The sequence below is a fragment of the Rana temporaria genome, chromosome 4 (genome assembly GCF_905171775.1).
Source record: "Rana temporaria chromosome 4, aRanTem1.1, whole genome shotgun sequence".
Classification (NCBI taxonomy): domain Eukaryota; kingdom Metazoa; phylum Chordata; class Amphibia; order Anura; family Ranidae; genus Rana; species Rana temporaria.
The window spans coordinates 146535063-146557029 of NC_053492.1; the positions used below are offsets into that span (position 1 = coordinate 146535063).

Genomic DNA, 21967 nt, shown 5'->3' on the forward strand with positions numbered 1-21967 from the left:
TAGCAGCCCTGGAGAAGTGACTTTATATTACAGACGCCGCAGAGTAAACAGGAGATTCTCCTGTATGTAATCGGTTGGCACTCGTCCCTGTCCCCTCTGAGATAGTGCTGATTAAAATGGCATGGGGGCCACTATAGATAGATATATCTATACATTATAAAAAAACTCCAAATCACCAGGGGGGCCGTATTAAACCAGAACCTTGGCCGCGGGTTGGACTTTGGACATGCCTGCTTTGAAGTATATCTAAACTCAAAAACAAAAATGTTATATATTGAAGTTTATCAGTTCTTACATGTGCTGGCAGCATTGATTTTCTTTCTTTGAGGCAAAGAACATTTTCAGCAGGTACAGAAAATATTTGTTAATCTTGCCAGAAATGCAGTGTCCTTGTCGCTCACTGAGAGCTAAAATGGAAGCACAAAGAATCTGATCTTTCTTGAGTAAACGTCTTGTCTCATCAACCCACCATGTAAAGAAAATAAAAGTATACATGCTTGAAAGTCAGCTTCTTTGACAATCATGGCTCTCGTGGCTCTCTCCATAAATACAGTAAAGACGTGAGTGAAACCTCGAAGTGACAAAAAGTGCATTAAAAGAGAAGTTCAGGATAAAAAAAAAAACATTAATATTATTCTAGGTGAATGCAGCATCAATCCACAACTGAGTGATCAAAGACCAGTTTGTTCAGTTATAGGTCTTCAGTAAACGAAGAGCCGGTGACTGTCAGTCACTGGCTCTCTGCTCTGCTCTCCAGCACTCAGTTGAGCACTGGGCTCTGCAGGAGGGTGGGAGCCACTGGCTCAGCCTCTCAGCTGTTGGTCTAGGGGTTGGGTTTTTTATTTTTAATTATATAAACAAAAAAGACTGAAATTTGTGGGGGGGAAATATATTGTTTGCTTTCTGTTATAAAACATATCTAATAAAGTTCAATTTTTTTTTTATATAAATTTAGGCCAAAATGTATTCTGCTACATGTCTTTGGGAAAAAAAATTCCAATAAGTGTGTATTCATTTAGTTTGTGCGAAAGTCATAGCGTCTACAAACTATGGTATACACTATACTGGAATTTATGCAGCTATAGACGTTGTACTGTAATGGCGGTGATCAGCAACTTCTAGTGTGACTGTGATAGGGTGGCGGGCAATCTGGCGCCAACAGACACTATCTGGGAGGGTCACTAACTGACCCTGTCATAGCTTGTGACGCTAATACAGTGATCCATGATAATACTGTACACTAGCACTGTACTAATGACACTGTCTAGGATGGGGCTTCACATCTAGAGGCAATCAAAGGGTTAACTGTGTGCCTAATGTGTGCTTCTTTTGCTCTACTATCTGGCTGTTTTTACTCCTTGTCTTGCAGTTGCAGGGAGAAGAAGCGGTCAAGAGAGTTCTGTGTTTTTGTAACCACAGAACTGTGTGTGTGTGTGTGTGTGATTGGCCACAGCTTATCAGCTGACTTCAGCCAAAATCATTGATGGAAATCGGCTGCCAAACTCGTGCTGTGTCCAATTACAGCATGGGTCAGCAGGGGGCATACGCAGGCATACCCCAAACCAGGAAACAAGTCGGCGGTGTACAGGTACATTGTCCCGTGGGCTAGCAGCAAGTAGTTAAAGTCAGAATCTCTCTAGAGCAGCCTTTCTCAACCCTTTCAACACAGAGGAACCCTTGAAATAGTTCTTTGGTCACGGGGGAACCCCTGCTTAAAATATAAAATCTACAACTCATGATACATTGATGTGATGGTCATTGGGAAGAATTACCTCCTGGCAGATAGCGTAAAAGATCAATGGTGTCAGTGGGAACTTATCTGAGAGGCAGAAATTTCCCAAACTGAAGGAACCCCTACCAACTTCTGGAGGAACCCTAGTTGGGAATCTCTGCTCTAGAGCCTGGACCCGCTGAGTGATGGCAGCCGATAGCGCCCTTTAGCGTGCTGTGAGCTGAATATGGGTTACAGGAGTGCAGAACATGGTGCACTCCTATGACCCACAGAAGCGGTAGGGCCAAAAGAGCTTCTCCTTTAATCGCATGATTACCAGGTGAAAATAAAGGGAAACAAAGCCTGATAAATTAAGCAAATGCGGCCAATAAGTTACATTATATTGTATGTTTTAGTTTGGGTTTAGATACTCTTTTTAAAGACATCAAATATACAGTATACTTCACCAAAAATACAAACATTTAATACATTCAGTATTGTCAAACATTTTGAGAAATAAGTGTAGGTGTTCCAGAGAATTTTATTTGGTTTAGTTAAATGCCTTGCAATTAACAATAGATGTATTTCTTCACATGGGAGGCTAGACAAGCTTTGCCCTAAAGATGACCCTTGTATAGAATACTGTGAGGTCCGACTCCGCTTACACAAATAGCCCTCCAGCGGTATATGCATTGGTAATTATCACATCATTTTTTCACAGCAATTGAAATAACGTAAGCTCTTACTTAATCACATTAAGACAATATCAGAATCACACTGTGCTTGAGCAGTGCTTTTATTGGCTGCAGTTCCATCATGATTTAATGCTCTCCAATATGATAGAACGCATTTTCACAGCCTCTGACCATGCCACACTGGCTCATACTCGCATCGACTTCTGGCAACTCTCGTAACTTAAGAAAATAAAGCTTTATTTCTATGAAAGCATGTTTTGTCTTAATTCCAATAACAACATTTTTCCACATCCAAGTCGTGAAATGTTTGGAGGCAATATTAAATGAATCTCTTTCTACCTTCATTAACACCCAGGAGAAATATTTTAATTCCTGGAAATATCAAACATGCCATTTATTTGCTTGGTGTTTAAATAAGTATGTTGCTGTCCTTACCTTATTTTCATTGAGGTCCAGTCTGCCACTTAACGGATTTTGTTGTATTAAATATGAATCTGCTTTTTATTGGGAGCATAAGTGAAGCTTTTGCAGTGGTTGTTGAAGCCATTTCAGTGAATAGAGGGTTGATTCTTAACAAAATGTTTGATTTTACACTAATACAGACCTCTTACTCTAAAATAAAACTGTACATTATTGAATACCTCCCTTAAAGAAGGCCTCCAGTCTAAACAAAAAGTTTTGTGTAGTTTCTTGTACCAAAAATACGTAATTCTCTTAATAGAACCAATTAACTATTTTCTCTCCTGAAGCAGCAGAGCCACTGGCATTCTAAACCATACATCGGAGCCAGTTTCAGACAAAATGGGTTACTAGCAGAAAAGAAAATGGGAACCCATATGTTGGACTTCTGTTCTGGCACCGTTTTCACTGATAGTATTTCATTTTAAAGGGCATCTTTGTTTAAAGAGGGACTAAACTCACAAAACTTCCCTTCTCCCCAACTGTCTCAGTCTCTCATGGGCACCAGCATCTTCTCCCCGAGTAGAGATGGGTGAATTGTTCAGGCTGCGAACGGTTCGGGTATTTGTAGAATTTTCAGGGCGCTCTGCGGGATGTTCGCCCACCAAATGCAAGTGAATAGCTGCTGGTTGTTCAGGAGCGTGCCAGGAAGCCTGCTGCTGCTTACTTAACAAAGTCATCAGCTGTCAAACATTGCTGGCAATAGAATTTTTTTTTTTTTTTTTTTACCGTGGGATCCCCCCCAAATCCATGCCAGACCCCTATCTGAGCATGCATCCTGGCAGGCCAGGAAAGGGGGGCACTTGCTTGTCCCCCGCCCCCCTTTCTGGCCTGCCAGGCTGCATGCTCGGATAAGCATCTGGTGTGGATTGGGGGGGGTCTATATATATATAATATATATATATATATATATATATATATATATATATATATATATATATATATATATATATATATATATATATAATATGTCTTTTTCTTTTCTTTATATATGTCTTTTGCAGCAGGTTCTATACATGGCACAGATGCGCCACTTTACAGGCAAACTAAGGGGACCCCCGCACTATTTTTAAAGGAATTTTTACCGCTCCTCCACCACTCCTGCCCATTGAAATCAATGGGGCACTGCGGCTATACTGCTGGCAAAGTGCCTCTGCAGAGATGCTTTGAGGTGGTTTTAACCCTAGTGGGGGGGTAAAAGTGTCCCGCTAGCGGGCGAATAGCGCCACAAAATTTACGGTAAAGCACCGCTAAAAATGGCGAAGCTTTACTGCTGACGCCGCCCCCGCCCCAGTGTGAAAGGGGCCTTAGGGTTGACTGGCTGGGAGAAGGTCTGTTTCAGGTGCACTGAGATTACCCTGATGCAAGCAAGCATCAGGGCCATACGTGTACCGTGCTTCAAAGAGCATATGGCAGTTGGTAAAGAGACATTAATATTGCCTCTTCACTGCCTGCCTCAATCCCTTGAACCCTGCACTAGCGTGCCCCCTAAAGGAGAAGTTTTGCAAGGAGTCACAGCCGGCTTCCCTTAGTAAACATGACGGGGACCCGCAGACCTGCACAGAACCAGCGAGGATGCCGCTAGATCCCTTGACAGGTAAGTGTCCTATTAAACATCAGCAGCTACAGTATTTGTAGCTGCTGATTTTTACATTTTTGGGATGAAGAACCTCTTTAAAGGGAATAACTTGAACTTTTCCTGCACAATGATTTATCTGCTTTGAGATTTCCTTTATACACATTTATTTGTAATATAATCACCTCTGTTTTTAACATTTGTGATATAAGATGATTAACTCACTCACTACTATTTTGGCAGTTAAAGGAAACCTGTCATGGCTTGAAAAGAAAAACGTAACATTAATAAGTCACTGGGACCAGATGGCTTGCACCCGAGTGTCCTTAAGGAACGCCATCAAGTAATTGCCAGACCATTGTTCCTAATTTTTACGAACAGTCTACTGACTGGAATAGTACCAACCGATTGGAGAAAAGCCAATGTAGCGCCAATATTTAAAAAAGGGCAGAGATAAATCCCTGGGAATTAAAGACCAGTTGGCCTAACATCAATTGTATGCAAGCTCTTGGAGGGGATGATAAGGGACTATATGCAAGATTTTAGTAATGACAACTGTAACATTGGCAGTAATCCGCATGGATTCATGAAGAATCATTCATGCCAAACCAATCTATTAACCTTCTATGAGGAGGTTAGTTGCCATCTAGATAAAGGAAGGCCCATAGACATGTTGCATCTGGATTTTACAAAAGTATTTGATACAGTTCCCTATAAACGTTTACTTTGCAAATTAAGGTCCGTTGGCATGGACCATAGGGTGGGTACATGGATTGAAAACTGGCTGCAGGGGCAAGTTCGGAGGGTAGTAATAAATGGGGAGTACTCTGAATTGGCAGGCGTGGAAAGTGGGATCCCCCAGGGTTCTGTGCTGGGATTAATCCTATTTAATTTATAAACAACCTGGGGGATGGGGTAAACGGTTCAATATCTTTATTTGTGAACGATACTAAGTTAAGCAGGGAAATAACTTCTTCGCAGGATGTGCAAACCTTGCAAGTAGATCTGAATAAATCCTTGGGGTGGGCAACTACATGGCAAATTAGGTTTAATGTGGAAAAATGTAAAATAATGCATTTGGGTGGCAAAAATATGAATGCAATCTACTCACTTGAGGGAGAACCTCTGGGGGAATCTAGGATTAAAAAAAGGACTTCGGGGACCCAGTAAAAGACAGGCTCAGCAATGGCATGCAATGCCAGGCTGCTGCAAGCAAAGCAAACAGAATATTGGCATGCGTAAAAAGAGGATTAACTCCAGAGATAAAAATGATAATTCTCCCACTCTACAAGACTCTGGTCCGGCCACACCTGGAGTATGCTGTCCAGTTCTGGGCACCAGTCCCCAGGAATTATGTGCTGGAACTGGAGAGAGTACAGAGAAGGGCAACAAATCTAAAAATGGGACTGGCAGAAATTAGTTATGAGCAAAGGTTACAAGCACTGAACTTTGTTCTCTCTGGAGAAGATACGCTTGAGAGAGGATATTCTTTCAATGTACAACTACCATACTGGTGAAGCCACAATAGGGATAAAACTTTTCCGCATAAGGGATAAGACATGCAGCAATTCACTAAAATTAGAAGAAAAGAGGTTTAACCTTAAACTGCATAGAGCGGTAAGGATGTGGAATTTCCTTCCATGGGTGGTGGTTTCAGCTGGGAGCATCGATAATTTAAAAAAACTATTAGATAAGCATCTGAACGACCTCAACATACAGGGATATACATTGTAATACTGACATAAAATCACACACATAGGTTGGACTTGATGGACGTGTGTCTTTTTTCAACCTCACCTAATATTATATGTAACTATGGCAGATCTGCACAGGCTGGGGTAGATTCACGTACCTTTTACCACCGACGTAACTTGATTGCGGTGGCGTAGAATTGTGTGCAATATAACGTTGGCCGCTAGGGGCGCTTCTGTTGTTGTCGGCGTAGAATTTGCTAATTACCTAGATATGCCGATTCACAAACGTACATACACCCGGCGCAATTTATTTACGTTGTTTACGTTAGGCTTTTTCGGCGTAAGGTTGTTCCTGCTATTAGGAGGCGCAGCCAATGTTAAGTATGGACGTCGTTCCCGCTTCGAAATTTGAATTTTTTACGTTGTTTGCGTAAGTCGTTCGCCAATAGGGCTGGACGTAATTTACGTTCACGTCGAAACCAATACGTCGTTGCGCCGTACTTGGGAGCAATGCACAGTGGGATATGTACACGGACGGCAAATCACATCAGGTCATCATATATTTACATAAAACACGCCCCCCCCCCCTTCCACATTTGAATTACGCGCGCTTACACCGGCCCCATTTACGCTACGCCGCCACAACTTATGGAGCAAGTGCTTTATGAATACTGCACTTGCTCCTGTAAGTTACGCCGGCGTAGCGTAAATACGATACGCTGCGCCGCCGTATCATTGCGCCGACCCTACCTGAATCTACACTGCTGTCATTACTGATTATCTCCTAAAAATGCAGGTTGCCTGGCTGATTTTAGTAAAGTATGCAGCAAAGGATGTCAGACTGAAGCCAAAATTCCTAATCCACATACTTATTTGAGGTCAGACTGTGAAAATATTGAAGTCATTGGATCAGCATGACAACCTGGCCTTTTTAGAAAGGTCAGCAGCAGCAGTCCCCATATTTCTTGTGAAGATTTATTTTACTGGTTACGTTTTATTGTAGCATTGTGTTGGTATTAAGACATGAGCTCCATTGTAGAAATTATATTCTTGGTGAAAATGGCTTGCCATAATTTCATTTTATAGATACAGTACAATATTCGTAATTTAAAGACATGGGCCCAGATTCACAAAGCACTTATGCCGACGTATCTCGAGATACACTGCGTAAGTGTAACTATGCGCCGTCGTATCTATGCGCCGTGCCCACAATCTGAGATACGCCTAAAAAAAGGCTTCCTACGACCGATATAACTTGTCTACGCCGTTGTATCGTGGGCGCATATTTACGCTGGGCGCATTTGCCGCTCCTATTGATTTTTCTATGCACATATGCAAATGAGGGAGATACGCCGATTCATGAACGTACTTGCGCCCGGCACATAATATACGCGGTTTGCGTAAGTCGTACGTCCGTTGCAAAGTTATTCCCCATTTATGAGGCGCAACCCATGCAAAGGTATGGACCAGGGAACTCAAGCCGTCGTATTTTACGTTGTACGTGAATATGACTGGGCGTAGGTTACGTTCACGCCGTAGGCAGTGATCCGTCGTGTCTTAGGCATTCGTTCCGATGTGATTCTGAGCATGTGCACTGGGATGCATCCACGGGACGGCGCATGCGCCGTTCATTATTCGTATCTGTCTGGCGCTCGGCCCATCATTTGCATGGGGTCATGCCTCATTAGCATGGCTCACGCCCACTTCCACCTACGCCGGATTACGCCGAGGAAACCCAGCGCAGTTTGGGAGGCAAGTACTTTGTGAATTCTGTGCTTGCCTCTCTGCGCTGCGTCGGCGTAGCGTATATTAGATACGCTACGGCGGCATAAATATGCACCGATGTATGTGAATCCAGGCCAGTCTGTATATACTCGAGTATAAGCCGACTTTTTCAGCACTTTTTTTATGCTGAAAAAGCCCCCCTCGGGTTATACTCGAGTGAGGGTCTTCCGCTGTGTCAGTCTAGTGTTTGTCGGCTGTCCACTGTAACAAAGCCCCGCCGCCTCCTCGTCCGTGATAGATGGAACACTGATAACAAACTGAATCAGTGTTCTGTCTATCACGGATGAGGAGGAGGCAGGGCTTTGTTACAGTGGACGACCACTGACTGCAGTTGCATGACACAGCGGGAGATCAAAGGTACGTGAGGCTGCAGATGGGCACACACAGTGAGCCTGCAGATGGGCACACAGTGAGGCTGCATATGGGCACACAGTGAGGCTGCAGATGGGCACACAGTGAGGCTGCATATGGGCACACAGTGAGGCTGCAGATGGGCATTGTTGACCCTCTTTTCCACTTACAGTAGCTGCTGCATTTCCCACCCTAGGCTTATACTCGAGTCAATACGTTTTCCCAGATTTTGTTGTAAAATTAGGTGCCTCAGCTTGTATTCAGGACGGCTTATACTCGAGTATGGTACTTTTTTCCTTTCCCACCCTTCTGCTTTGCAACATTGGGTCTCCTTCATAGTGTCTGGTTCTCTTACATAGAAACCCATTGTTAATTCAATCATGTACAGTTCATGGTTTCCAATCAAGCTTAGGCTTCCGCTCAGGCATTTCTGTGTGATAAGTAATGTATAGTAATCTGGCATGCTTGTTTTTGATACGACATTTTTTATAATGTGAATCTTTTATTGCAGCACCAATATAATGGAATATAACATGTTGCTTGCAATGGTCTCAGTTTGTAGAATTTAAAAAAGAAAAAAGACCGGCTGTTTGTGATTTACCAGGATCCCAGCTGGATAGCTTCATCAAGTGTGCTAAGAGGCACTGCCTGTAATCTATGGACATCATTTATGTATTATGTGCCAAGACACAAACAAGACATTCTCTTATAAGTAGAATAGCCATATTATGTAGCAAGAGTTAGAGACTGCATGGTGAAAGCAAACCGAGGAAAAAAAAAACCTCCACGTGCCTGCAGAATATTGACCTCTAACGTCCTATCTGTAGAATCAGTGCAGTTTTCTGTCACATCAGCAGTCAGAGCATCAAGCACCCTCTGTTTGCCCTTTATAACAAACATGTATTATCTCATCATTTCAAAGGAAAGTACAATGCATTTTCAGTGGGCTCATATTCTAAATTATTATTGCATTTTTACCTTATAGTATTGTCTTTAATATGACTCTTCCGGTTTTACCAGCTTGAGTATTCTTTATTTTTTATTCTATTAAATAAGCCTTTCTCGTCCCTTTTACCCCAGATGAACCCACAGGTGATGCTAGCATATTTCACACCTGGGGCAGATAAATCTTTATCAATACTCCTCCATATATTAAACTGATCTTCAGTAATAATTCAGAAATTAAATGAATAATACTACTAATAATAGCCAGAAAATAAATCAGACAGGTAGTCAGTGAAGTGCCTTCTTTACATTGATGGTCAGTGTAGTGCTCCCCTAAATTGGTGGTCAGTGGTAAAGTGCCCCATTACATAGATGGCCAGTTGGTGGTCCGTTAAGTGCTCCACTTCTATTGGTGGTCAGTGGAGAAATGACTCCCCCCCCCCCCTCGCATAGATGGCTAGTGAGTAAAGGCCCCTTCTGTTGGTGGTCCTTTACTCACGTGCCCCTCTTGCATTACTGCCCACTTTATAAGAACCTCTTTCACTGGAGGTCATTGCACATTGGTGCTGCCCATAGGCCTCTTTCACACAGACCGCCAAGGGGGCCTCTAAACACCGTTAAGGAGGCTGTTCACATGATGCTTTGCATCATGGCAAATATTGCGCTATTGCCAAGTTGACAGGCAACACCAGGGCCATCAATGGGACAACAGTAATTCACTAGGCTCACACTTGCAGCACAATAATTTCATTATGAAGTGCTTCATTATGAACATCTGACAGCAGCTCCTTAGCAGCACCCTGAAACCGAACATTTTCAGAGCTCAATCTGGTTTAAACCTAGCCTTACATTTGTTGTTATTTTGGGTGTCCCCTTTACATTGATGGCCAGTGGAAAAATGCACCCCCTACATTGACATTCATTAAAGCAGAGGTTCACCCAAAAGTGAGCCTCCGATTTCGGAACCCTTCCCCCCTCCGGTGTCACATTTGACACATTTCAGGGGGGAGGGGGTGCAGATACCTGTATAAAACAGGTATTTGCACCACTTCTGGGTATAGACTCCCACAGGAGTCCGGCCCCTCCGTGTCACCCCCCCCCCCCCCCGTTGTGTTCTGGGAAACAATCGGCTCCCAGAACACAACCGGGACCAGTGGGAACTTCACTTCCCGATTCCCTTACCGAGGATGGCGGTGGGGGGAAAAAGAGAGCCGAGCTACCGGTCAGCTTCGGCTGCCGACGTCGCGATTTGGACAGGTAAGTGTTAATTTTTTAAAAGTCAGCAGCTGCTGTATTTGTAGCTGCTGGCTTTTAAAAAAAAAAAATTCAGGTAAACCCCCGCTTTAAAGATGTGCCCCTGTAAAAAAAAAAATTCAGGTACAATCTTTTTGAATATTTTTTATTTATATTTTTTTAAAGAATGAGAAAACGATTATGGTAATCCCACGCAGGGGACGTGAACAAATACACATAACACAACACAGCTTAATAATGCACAATAAACACAAATGTGACCTATTAACATGTTTTTTAATGTTCATTCTTTCCAGCATTCACTTACTGTAAGGCCCCGTACACACGAGAGGATCCATCCGCTGAAAAATCTCAGCGGATCGGTTTCAGCTGATAGATCCCCTGGTGTGTACGTTCCAGCGGATATTTATCCACGGATATTTCCGATTTCCAGCAGATAAAAATTTGTTAGCATGCTAACAAATCTATCCGCTGGAATCGGCTCCAGCGGATCGATCCGGTGGTCTGTACAGACTCACCGGATCGATCCGTCCGAACCCGTCCCTCGCATGCGTCGTAATGATTCGACGCATGCGTGGATTTCCTTATATGACAGCGTCGCGCACGTCGCCGCGTCATCATCGCGGCGACGGCGCGACACGTCACCGCGGTTGAATTCCGCGCAGATTTAGATCCGATGGTGAGTACATGCCAACGGATCCAAATCCGCCAGAGGATTTATCCGCGGATACGGTCAGGATTGATCTGCGGACACGGTCCTCCGATCGTGTGTACCAGGCCTTACAGGGAGAGAGGGGATCAGCGAACAGCTGCAGCATTGTGAACACGTTACACCCTAAAAATGGATGGAACATGTAACATGTTCCCAAAGGTGAAGTTCTCTTTTAGGCTGGGTTCACACATATGCAAATTGAATGTGGTTTAAACCGCATCCAATTTGAAGAACATTTGAAAATGTGTTATTTTAAATAAGTCTGCATTGCATCCACACTCCGCATTGCACAAAAAACATGTGCATTTTCTGTGTGGTGCGAATTGCAGGCACATAATCTTCAATGGGAACACATCTGATTATTTATTTATTTATTTTTACACTTGCAGCAGCCCTTGTCAAACTGAAAAGCGATCTGTAGTGGACTGCATTTCAGAGGGCGTTTGACAGGCAGCAACCATTTGAATAATTAGCATTTAGTGCCTGCACTGCCTGCTGCATCTGACGAGGATATATTTTGGCATGTGTAAACTAGGCTTTACTCATTTATGAGTAGCTGTTTTGGTGCCTAAAAATGTCTGAGAAGTTCTATTATATTTGGGGAAAGGGATGTTTCATTGAAAATGTAACGTGCTCTATCTTCCTTTCCAAGAAAAGCGACTGGCAGGCAGCTCTTAATTGAGCAGACACATTTAGACGAGCCTCAGTTGCTGTTAATTACATTAATCTGGCAGATGAGACCAGTATGAGGATATTACTGCTTTCCAAAGATAAGAATAGAAGCCTGCAGTTAAAAAATAAAATGGATAGCGGTAAATGAAGCAGTGAGGTTGATAAATCTGTGTGAAAACTATAACTATTCTAATATATATATTCTGGACCTTAAGTTACAAGTTTCATGTGATATCAGACTGTGAAATGATGTGTATGTTGTCAAGCTGGGACTGAAGTGCATCTCCGACATATAAAGGATGCCAACCCAAACAGAAAGGTGTTGGGCGCCTTTCACACAGGCCGGATCAGTTTTTTCTCAGCAGGGGATCCTGCTGATCTCCCCCTGAGCTGAGCGGAGCAGGCAGGTGTCAGGTCTGCGTCTGCTCTGTTTATGCAGAGTGGACACAGACATAGCCTCCTCTGTTCTGTTGGCAGTTGGATGTAAAGGGACTGGCTGTCCATTTACACACAACTGCCCACCAGTCTGGTCCCGCCAGATGGAGAGGAACGGATCCCCTTCCTTTTACTTTTTTGACAAATAAGATCAGACCTCGAGGTAGCAGGGTGTTCATCCGACTGCCATAGAGGAGACTGGAGGGTCCGATTGGGTCTGGCTGAAAAATATGCATCTGGACTTTATCTGATTTCTCATGTGAAAGGTGCCTTGGTGCATGTTACACTATCTTCTCCCCAGATTGACATGGCTGCTGTCAAACGGTGTCTCGTTGCTCCTCTATCTAGAATAGAGACACCCTAAGGCAGTGATGGCGAACCTTGGCACCCCAGATGTTTTGGAACTACATTTCCCATGATGCACAAATACACTGCAGAGTGCATGAGCATCATGGGAAATGTAGTTTCAAAACATCTGGGGTGCCAAGGTTCGCCATCACTGCCCTAAGGCCTAGTTTGCTTTAGCAGATGGGAGGTGGTGAAACCACATGCATGGTTGAGCCATAGTTTCCCTGCCTATTGCCTTATCCTATCACAGTAGCGGCTGGGGGTGTGTACATGGTGCAGCAAAAATTATCCCTGCCGTCAGTCAGCAGGCAGTACCACCCACTTTTCACAATGCTTTAAATTGAATGGGAGGAGGGATACGGATTACCTAAATATTTCTAAATTTATCTGTGCCAGATCACATACCTAGTACGTGATCTGACATTTACAGGTCTAGGGTGCGTGTGCGCACTGCCGGCAGGCCGCTTCCATGTGATTGGACACAGCAAGAGCGAATCAGCTGCAGACCGACGTTCTGTGAGAGGGGAATGTACTGATCCTGTGTTTCTACTAAGCAGAAACATGGATCTTTACCTTCCCTGAGTCAAAGTAACTACACCACAGTTTAAGCACTCTCTGGGAACACATGCAACCCTTTGATTGCCCCTGATGTTAACCCCTTCCTTGCCAGTGTCATTTAGTACAGTGACGGTGCATATTTTTTAGCACTGATCACTGTATTAGTGTCACTGGTCTCCAAAAAGTGTCAGGTGTCCAATTTGTCCGCTGCAATATCGCAGTCCTGCTATAAGTAGCTGATCACCGCCATTGCTGGTAAAAAAATACCCCATAGTTTGTATACACTAACTTTTGCGCAAACCAATATGCGCTTTTCTGATTTTTTTTTTCTACCAAAAATATGTAGCAGAATACATATTGGCCTAAATGACGATGAAGACATTTTTGCTTTTTTTATTAGGTAGGTTTTATAGCAGAAAGTAAAAATATTGACTTTTTTTTTTCAAAATTGATGGTCTTTTTTTGTTTATAGCGCAAAAAATAAAAACCACAGAGGTGATCAAATACCACCAAAAGAAATCTCCATTTGTGGGGGGAAAACGAACAAACATTTTTTTGGGGTACAGCTTTGTCAGTTAAAGTAACGCAGTGCCGTATCACAAAAAATGGCCTGGTCATGAAGAGTGATAAACCGTCCGTAGCTGAAGTGGTTAAAGCAAGGAAAGCATTGGGGTAAAAATGTTTTAGGCTTTAGAACCGCTTTAATACTGGTTCATGCCTATGCATTTTTTAGCGCATTTTCAGTTTTGTAGAAGCTCTACAGTCCATTTAACAAGGTTTCCTATGGATGTAGTTCACATCTGTGCATTTCATGAAAAGGGCCAGGGACTTTTTTCAGTTTTTTTTGGTTCCATAGATTTTAATGGATGAAAAGTATGTATTGAAAAATGCATCATCAATATGCAAACTACAACCTGCATAAGTGTGAATTAGACCCTAAGGCCGGAATCACACTTGTGCAGTGCGAATTTCAGCTCTTTTATCTTTGCAGAGAGATTGCAGAAGTGTTCAGCAGATAAGCAACGTTTTAGATGCAAATTTGGAGACCTGGGAGAAGTTACAGGTGAGAGGAGAGTGGGGGAGAAGTGTATTGAGCTGAATGAGAGAAGTTCCTGAAGAGAACTGAACACACCTGCGAATCAGCTGCGTACCCATAGAAGATAATGGATCTGAATTCGCACCTGAGCCGCACCACAATGCATAAAATCCGCACACGTTTTTACTGCAATGCGCAGTGCGAATGCATCGCACATATGTGAACCAGCCTCATTGAGAACAATGTATTTAGAAATGTTCTGCGCATTGGATGCGGTTTAAGCCGCACTCAATTCGCATAGGTGTGAACCCGGCCTAAAGGTTCAGGGTTTTATTCCAAAAAATAACAAACATATCATACTTACCTCCACTGTGCAGTTCGTTTTGCACAAAGTGCCCCTGAACGTCCTCTTTTGGTGTCCCACGGCGGCTGTCTCTGCTCCTCCCCTCAAGCGCTAACCCCCTCTGGAAAGCTCTCTCCCGAGGGGGGGGGGGGGTTACCTTGCGGGCACGCTCCCGTTTTATACATTCGGTGTATGACTCGGCTGTGTCATTGGATTTGATTGACAGCAGCGGGAACCAATGGCTGCGCTGCTATCAATCTATCCAATGAGGAGCCAATCAGCCATGGCAAGAACGATGCGGGGTCGCACCCAGGGAGATTCGGGACTCAGGTATGTAAAACGGGGGTCGGGGGGCAGAAAGTGCAAGGTGTTTTTTCACCTTAATGCATAGGTTGCATTAAGGTGAGAAAACACAAAGCTTTACAACCCCTTTAAATAAGAACTGTTGGTGTTGCTCTTAAGTGAAGTCACATTTTAAACCACTGGAACTGATAGTTTGAGAAACAAAGTCTGCCATACATGTCAACACATTTTCATTGTCTTAGAATTTGTATTATTTTATTATGGCGCACTCAACATTGACAGCTTGGAGATGAAGGTGTTGTGTGTGTGTGTGTGTGTTTTTTTTTAATCTCCTTGTAATAAGATTGTGAAGTGTTGCCTGAAATAATAAAATCACGAGTTATCATAAGACATGCACGGTGCGGCGTGATTTAGTTTTTTTGTCTGGATTACTAAAGAAAGGGAAAAAAAAATCCTACATGGGGATCCCGAGGGCTTTCACTCACTGTGGTTGCAGCCTGATGTGACACAGAAACTGCTAGATGCTGCAGAGTAATCCCTGATTTTGAAACCAGCCAGACAATAAACAACCCCATAACATTCAGTAGAGCAGCTTCTGTAGTGCCCATCTGTTTCAAAATAAGCCTAATTCTGCTTACTATGTGGAAAGCTTTGCTGACTGGCATTTGTCCTAATTTGCTGGCAGCATCCTGTGTATGACTTTGCTGCCACCTGCTGGAAGATGACCTATAGTGCAAACTAATTACAGTTTACTTAAAGCTGTTATGCTGCTTTAGCTTAAGTGGCTCATTAATAAAGTGCTTCCTCTGGCTGACCTGCATTAAACCAGATCCAAATACTTAACTCTTGTTTCTAGATAAACAGCCTTAAATGTGCTGACTCAGAAGCATTATCTTGTTGATGTCTGATCACCCGTTGGTCATACAGCCAACAGCATACGTAAAGCAGAGGGTATTTGAGGTCCCCTGTAATGGGCATCAAGAAAACGGAAAAGCCATGTTCTAACCAAACGCAGTTCAGTTTTAAAAAATACAGTTTACTTAGGAAAGCTCAAAGAGATCTGGAAAAAGGCCTACCAGATTTCAGCAAGTACAGTTTATAAAATGCAAAATAGCATCTGATACAATATTGTGGACCATATTGATATTTATTTTGACTCTAGATCATCGTCCCCAAGTCTCACCAACAGTTTGTTATTCACCGATTACTGTCTATGCATATTGGAGGTTACATTTGTACTCCTGGTGGTGCGAGGGGAAAGATTGTATAAAAACTGCTCTGGATATCGTAAAAAGAGTTTCAACCTCAACCCGTTAAAACTTTGCATGTATTAATTACAATGGTATATTTTGTATCTAATCAGCCACATAACCTGTGAAATCGATATCTGTTCAGTTTTAAAGGCATGGCATGGCCAACCTAATCATCATAAAACTAGATTCCAAAATCTGGGAGATAAACAAATGGTCAATATTTGCAAGGAATTTAGATAATTTGATCACCCACTAGCTTGCTATTTTGCCATTCACTGTGCCTGCTAAGCAGTAGTGTGACTTACCCTCATATAGATATTACATTTTCTTCCTCAGTTGAAGGTTGGGGCAGATCTTTCTGCAGAGAGTCAAGACAACACATTCACTTTTCCCACCCATGTGCATGCAGTAATACATGCCCGCATTAATAATGTATATTTTAAATATGTGTTTTAAAAATGTTTTTTTTTTGTTCACAGATATATAAAGTAAGAGTTCAGGATAAAATAGATTTTCCATGGTGCATATACACTAAAAACCCTTAAATGTGCATGATATATAGGGGTTGATTTGCTAAAATTGGAGAGTGCAACATCCGGTGCAGCTGTGCATGATGTGCTTCTAAGCTGTGCTGAGCTTCTAACTTCAGCTTTTTCAATTAAGCTTTGAGAAGAAAACCTGGAAGTTGATTGGCTACCATGCACAGCTGCACCAGGTTTTGCACGCTCCAGTTTGCGTAAATCAACACCATATAGTTATGTGCATTTATGATTAATTTCAATGGGTACATGTACTGCACATAAATGCTGAATGTTTTATATTCCAAGAATGACCAAGCGACAGTATGTTGATGTGGACTGACCTCATACTGTAGGAATAAGTGAGATTTCTAGTAGAAATACATTTCCATGCAATAAAACACACTGGGGGTTATTTACGAAAGGCAAATCCACTTTGCACTACAACTGCACTTGAAAGTAAATATGAGGGGAAGCTCTGAAACGAGGGAAAGCTCTGCTGATTTTATCATCCAATCATGTGCATGCTAAAATGCTGTTTTTTTATTTTCCTTGCATGTCCCCCTCAGATCTACAGCAACTGCACGTCCACGTGCACTTGTAGTGCAAAGTGGATTTGCCTTTTGTAAATAACCCCCATTGTGCTTATACAAATGTGAATGGGTCCTTATAGATAGTGCTGAGATTCTGTTATTGATAACACCTTTTATCATATCTTTGATTGCTCAGACACATCATACACATGATGAAAATTTTACTTGTTTTCACTTTTAGGACATAGGGGAACGTCTCATCAACCAACTTTGGACGAACTCAGAAGACGAAGATTAAACAGATTCTAAGAAATGCCCAAATTGTGTCTTAAATACTTTTTAAAGCCAATGTTTATTAATGTGTTCAATATTTACTATGTTCTATTGCCTTTCACATGACACCAACTGAGATTGCACCACCAACAGAGCATCGAGCGAACAGTGTGTACAGACATTGAGGAGACCATATTTCTGTAATGTCCATCTATCAGGAAGCTGATCCTGTTGTCTTTATTTACCTATCCTAATACAAGTTCTTTCCAAATTACACCAACTGTCCAGTATGTGGCCTGGTGGCTGGCAGCAGACAATGCTGTAATTTTCCAGCACTGCTAGAGGGCCATAGAAAATCTCTTTCTTATTGTCAGGCTTCGTGCACACCGGATATAAAACAATGCCTCTTTTTCTTTTTTTTCCAGCATGTAAAAGTACCTCTGTTGGTAAATGAGGTTGATTTACTAAAGGCAAATATACTGTGCACTGCAATTGCACTGCGTGTGTGCTGCAAGTTCAGTTGCTCTAGACCTGAGGGGAAGCAATGCTGATTTTTCTATCCTCCAATCATGTGCCAGCAAAAATGCTGTTTTTTTTATTTTTCCTTGCATGTGATTGAGTATTCTTTGCAAAGTGAAGCTTCTTCTCATTTACTAAGCTCTGGAGCAAGTGCACAGTATTTGCCTAGTAAATCAACCCCAATGTGTCCATGCACATATATGTGATTACAGGCGTATTAGAAGAGGAGCATTTACAGGCTGGGGAAAAAAACATCAAACGCTAATTCAGAAGTGCTAAAGAGGAACAAAAAATGCTGATTATGCCTAAAAATGAATATTTTGGCTAATGGGATCCATTAACACGCACACTTGACACACCTAAACACGTGTCAATACGTGGTTTTAGGCGTGTTTTGTTTTTTTAAGCAGCTTTTCTACTGCTAAGACAAAATGGGTTCAGATGGGCTAAACCAGGGGCGCTCAACCCATGGCTTGCGGAGCCTCCTGATCTTGCCCTCGACCTCAATTCAGGGAAGTACATGCCCAGGGTCGGCAACTACTTGATCATGATCTGGGATTGCTGACCCGACATCCCAGAGCATCAGAGTGCATCGAGCTGGCACCGGCAGCAGAGGAGGCAGGCAGCCGTGCAGGGAGCAGGAGCCACATAAGCTGATGCTTCCTCTGTAGCGCTGGCTCCTGTCCCAGGTGGACTGATACCAAGTGTACTTCGCCTGGGACCTTTTTAGCAGCCTGGAAATTTTAGAGCTATGCCTGCAGAAGCTGGAAGAGGAAAAGGTCAGTGTATTAAATAACACATACGCTGCGCCTTTGCAATGGGCATATTGGCGCCTATAAAAGAGTTAACTACTAGGATTTTTTTTACACTGATGAGCACAGTGCACCTGCCGCTATCCTGTGGTTGGCTACTCTTTGCCATATACTTTTATTATATCATTCGGGTTTGGTGCGCTTTCTGAAAGTGCACCAAAACTCCTGAATACAGGAGTTTTGATGTGCTTTCACAATGTGCACCACAGTCGCAAGATATAATAGAAGTCTATGGCAAAGCGTAGCTAAGCTGCAGGTGCACTGGGCTCCACCTACAGGTGCTGGTAAACCGGAGAGCATCAGTGTCAAAGCAGCTTTATAGGGGGGGGGCTTAGGACAGTAAGGTAAATTTAACAGCTTACAACTTAGGACATTAAGGGCTTGTTTACATTTGCCGCTCGGGTGGTAACAAAACCCCATAATTGAGACGTGTTTTTACCACACACCCCCAACCACCATCAGGGGTCCCAATGGCAATCTCGCCCAGGGCAGTGTTTCTCAACTCCAGTCGCCCCAAAAGGTCATGTTTTCAGGATTTCCCTCAGATGAAACGGCTATTGTAATTACTAAGGCAGTGAAACTGATAAAATCACCTGTGCAAAATAATGGAAAGCCTGAAAACATGACCTGTTGGGGGGGCCTTGAGGAATGGAGTTGAGAAACACTGCTCCAAGGGGACCATGCAGCCCCTGTCATCTTCTGTTTTACACTTGTACAGGCGAGGCAGGGGCAGCATTTACAGGAACCAATCTTATCCATTTTTCTCCTTCAATCGCTGAAACACGACTTCTCCTCTTCCACCAACCAGCATTCAGTGTCTGCAGAAGCAAAACGTTCTGGTATTCAAAATAAAAAAGTTGAAATTTTGAACCACTTAATTTCATTGTGACCCACAAACAGTTATCAAATCACTTAAGTGCCCCTTGCTCTTCAGGTTGAGCACCCCTAGTCTGAGCAGAAGCCCTGTGTGCAGGAGGCCTCATACACAGAGATTTTCTGATGTTGAAAAACCTCTTCTCGGCCAGTTGCCATACTTTGCTATCAAGGACCATGAACAGATTTTTCACTGTGCAAGCTCTGTGGCAACTTCAGCAAAGTCAAGGAAAAAAAGTGACAAGTATTTTTGGCGTATGGTGTCAGTGAGGCAGATCGTTAAGAGGAGTCAGTGAAGGAGCTTATTTGGCTTTAGTCATCCTAACCTTTTACAAAAAGTAACCATAGAGAATAAATGAACCCTGAATGAAAATACTGGACACTAAACTGTTGCAGTGCATTATTGCATGTGCATTGATGCATTATATGCCACTACTTGACATGTGTTGCATTAAGACGGCTTATTAAAGTGTTACTAAATCTAGAACCCTGCATTCACTATATCTGGTCTTCCACACTACACAGAACATGGAATGCAATAGTTTTAGTAAATATAAGCTGCTAAATGCCTTTTCTCATTAGCAGTTAGAGCAGTTTTGTGATTTCTATCAGTGTCTGGTTAAAGCTTGTAGGAGGAGTTTTCATTCTCCCCTGATTGTCCTATGAGGATACATGACCCCTGGCCCTCTGTCTAGACCGTATGGATTGGCCATGTGTTGATCACATGGACTCTCCCAAGAAAAAAAAAATCTCTCTAGCAATACACACAAAACTGAGCATGTGCAGAGTGCCCCCAAGGCTCTGTACTATCAGCAAATGGATTGAGGACAATGGAAGAAGGGGAAATACAGAGAAGACAGGATCAAAACAGCCTTTTTACACAGTGTGGAGGATTAACCCCTTAGGTTCCACAGTCAGTATAACGAGCATGCTTTACTGCATGGGTGCTCAACCTGTGGCTCTCCAGCTGTTGCAAAACTACAATTCCCATAATGCCTCAGCCTTTGGGAGACATGCTTGTACCTGTCAGCGGCTTGCAATGCCTCATGGGAATTGTAGTTCCGCAACAGCTGGAGAGCCACAGGTTGAGCACCCATGCTTTTACTGCATGTACAGACTGATTTTACTGTTGTGGGTTTAGTAACACTTTATTTAAATGGGATGCCTAATGCACCAGAAAGTACAATTTTTGGCAACGTTCAACAGCACACATTAGGTTTTATTGCCATGTGTTGCAACATCCGTCCATTTACACCAACACGTGACGTGCATCGCTGCAGCACGATCGTGGAAATGTGTCCTGAGAGACTGCATCAATTTATTCTTACTCTGTGTTTCTGTATTGCTCCAGAAGTTATTCAAAATTGTTCAGGAAATCTGTTATAGACTTTACTCATCTTTTTACTGTTGTGGCCTTGTGTTTGGAATTTTAGCTTTTGTAAAAGCACTTTTTTTGTACTGATACAGAAAAATAAATAAAAAAAAAAGACAGCTTAGTGCTCTATCTTTTGCCACTATTGTTGTGTGTGAGGACATGTGTGTTTTTTTTATGTCAAAATAACATTTACATGGTAATATTGGTATCAAAATACAGCAATATATATATATATATATATATATATAAATTTATATGTTGTAACATTTGCATTATTTTACAGTAGCACATTACCCAATCACAGCAAACTCAATGTATTTATAACTTTTTGGTGTCACTTTTGGCATATTGATGAATTTAATTCTACCCCTTTCCAAAGTAAGCATTTAAGGCTAGAAACAAATATTTGAATTGACATAGCATGATATGTGAAATTAAAATCAATGTAAAATGTTTTAGTAACGAAACAGTGTAGTGTTAATATTAGGAGTAACTATAATAGTAAAGAAAACATGTACATATGTCTATGTATGGAGACAAACCTGCTACTACACCTTTACCTGCTACTCTTTTTATTTAAACGTTATTAATTTAAAGAAATGGTTCTGAAGAAAATACATCTAAATAATGAGTCAGTATCTGAAAAAATATTTTATGTGTCGATTTGTGTGCACCTGGGAATTTACAACGTGCTTACAAAATGTTAGGCTGTGTAAAAAATGCATTACAAAGGTTAATGTTTTCATGCACTTAAAAGAAAACCTGTGACTACAAAACTTCCTGATCCATGCATCGGGTATCAGTATGCTGATCAGGAGCCCTCCCTTACTTCAGACTTAACTTGCTTCAAACCTGTCTTTGGTCTTCAAGGAAAAGTGATAGTCAAGTGCTAGGTCTTCAGGGTAAAGTGACAGTCAAGTCCTAGGTCGGTGAT

At 42.3% G+C, this 21967-nt stretch overlaps 1 protein-coding gene across 2 annotated transcripts in view; it reads left to right on the forward strand.

Moving 5' to 3' along the window:
- RHBDD1 (rhomboid domain containing 1) overlaps positions 1 to 19141 on the forward strand; it is a 123605-nt gene extending 104464 nt beyond the window's left edge. For both annotated transcript variants that reach the window (XM_040349142.1, XM_040349141.1), the window contains one exon: positions 17423 to 19141. In XM_040349142.1, coding sequence (XP_040205076.1) covers positions 17423 to 17490 — 68 coding nt within the window. In that variant the 3' untranslated portion in view covers positions 17491 to 19141. The remainder of the gene's footprint in view (positions 1 to 17422) is intronic.
- Positions 19142 to 21967: the final 2826 nt, after the last annotated feature.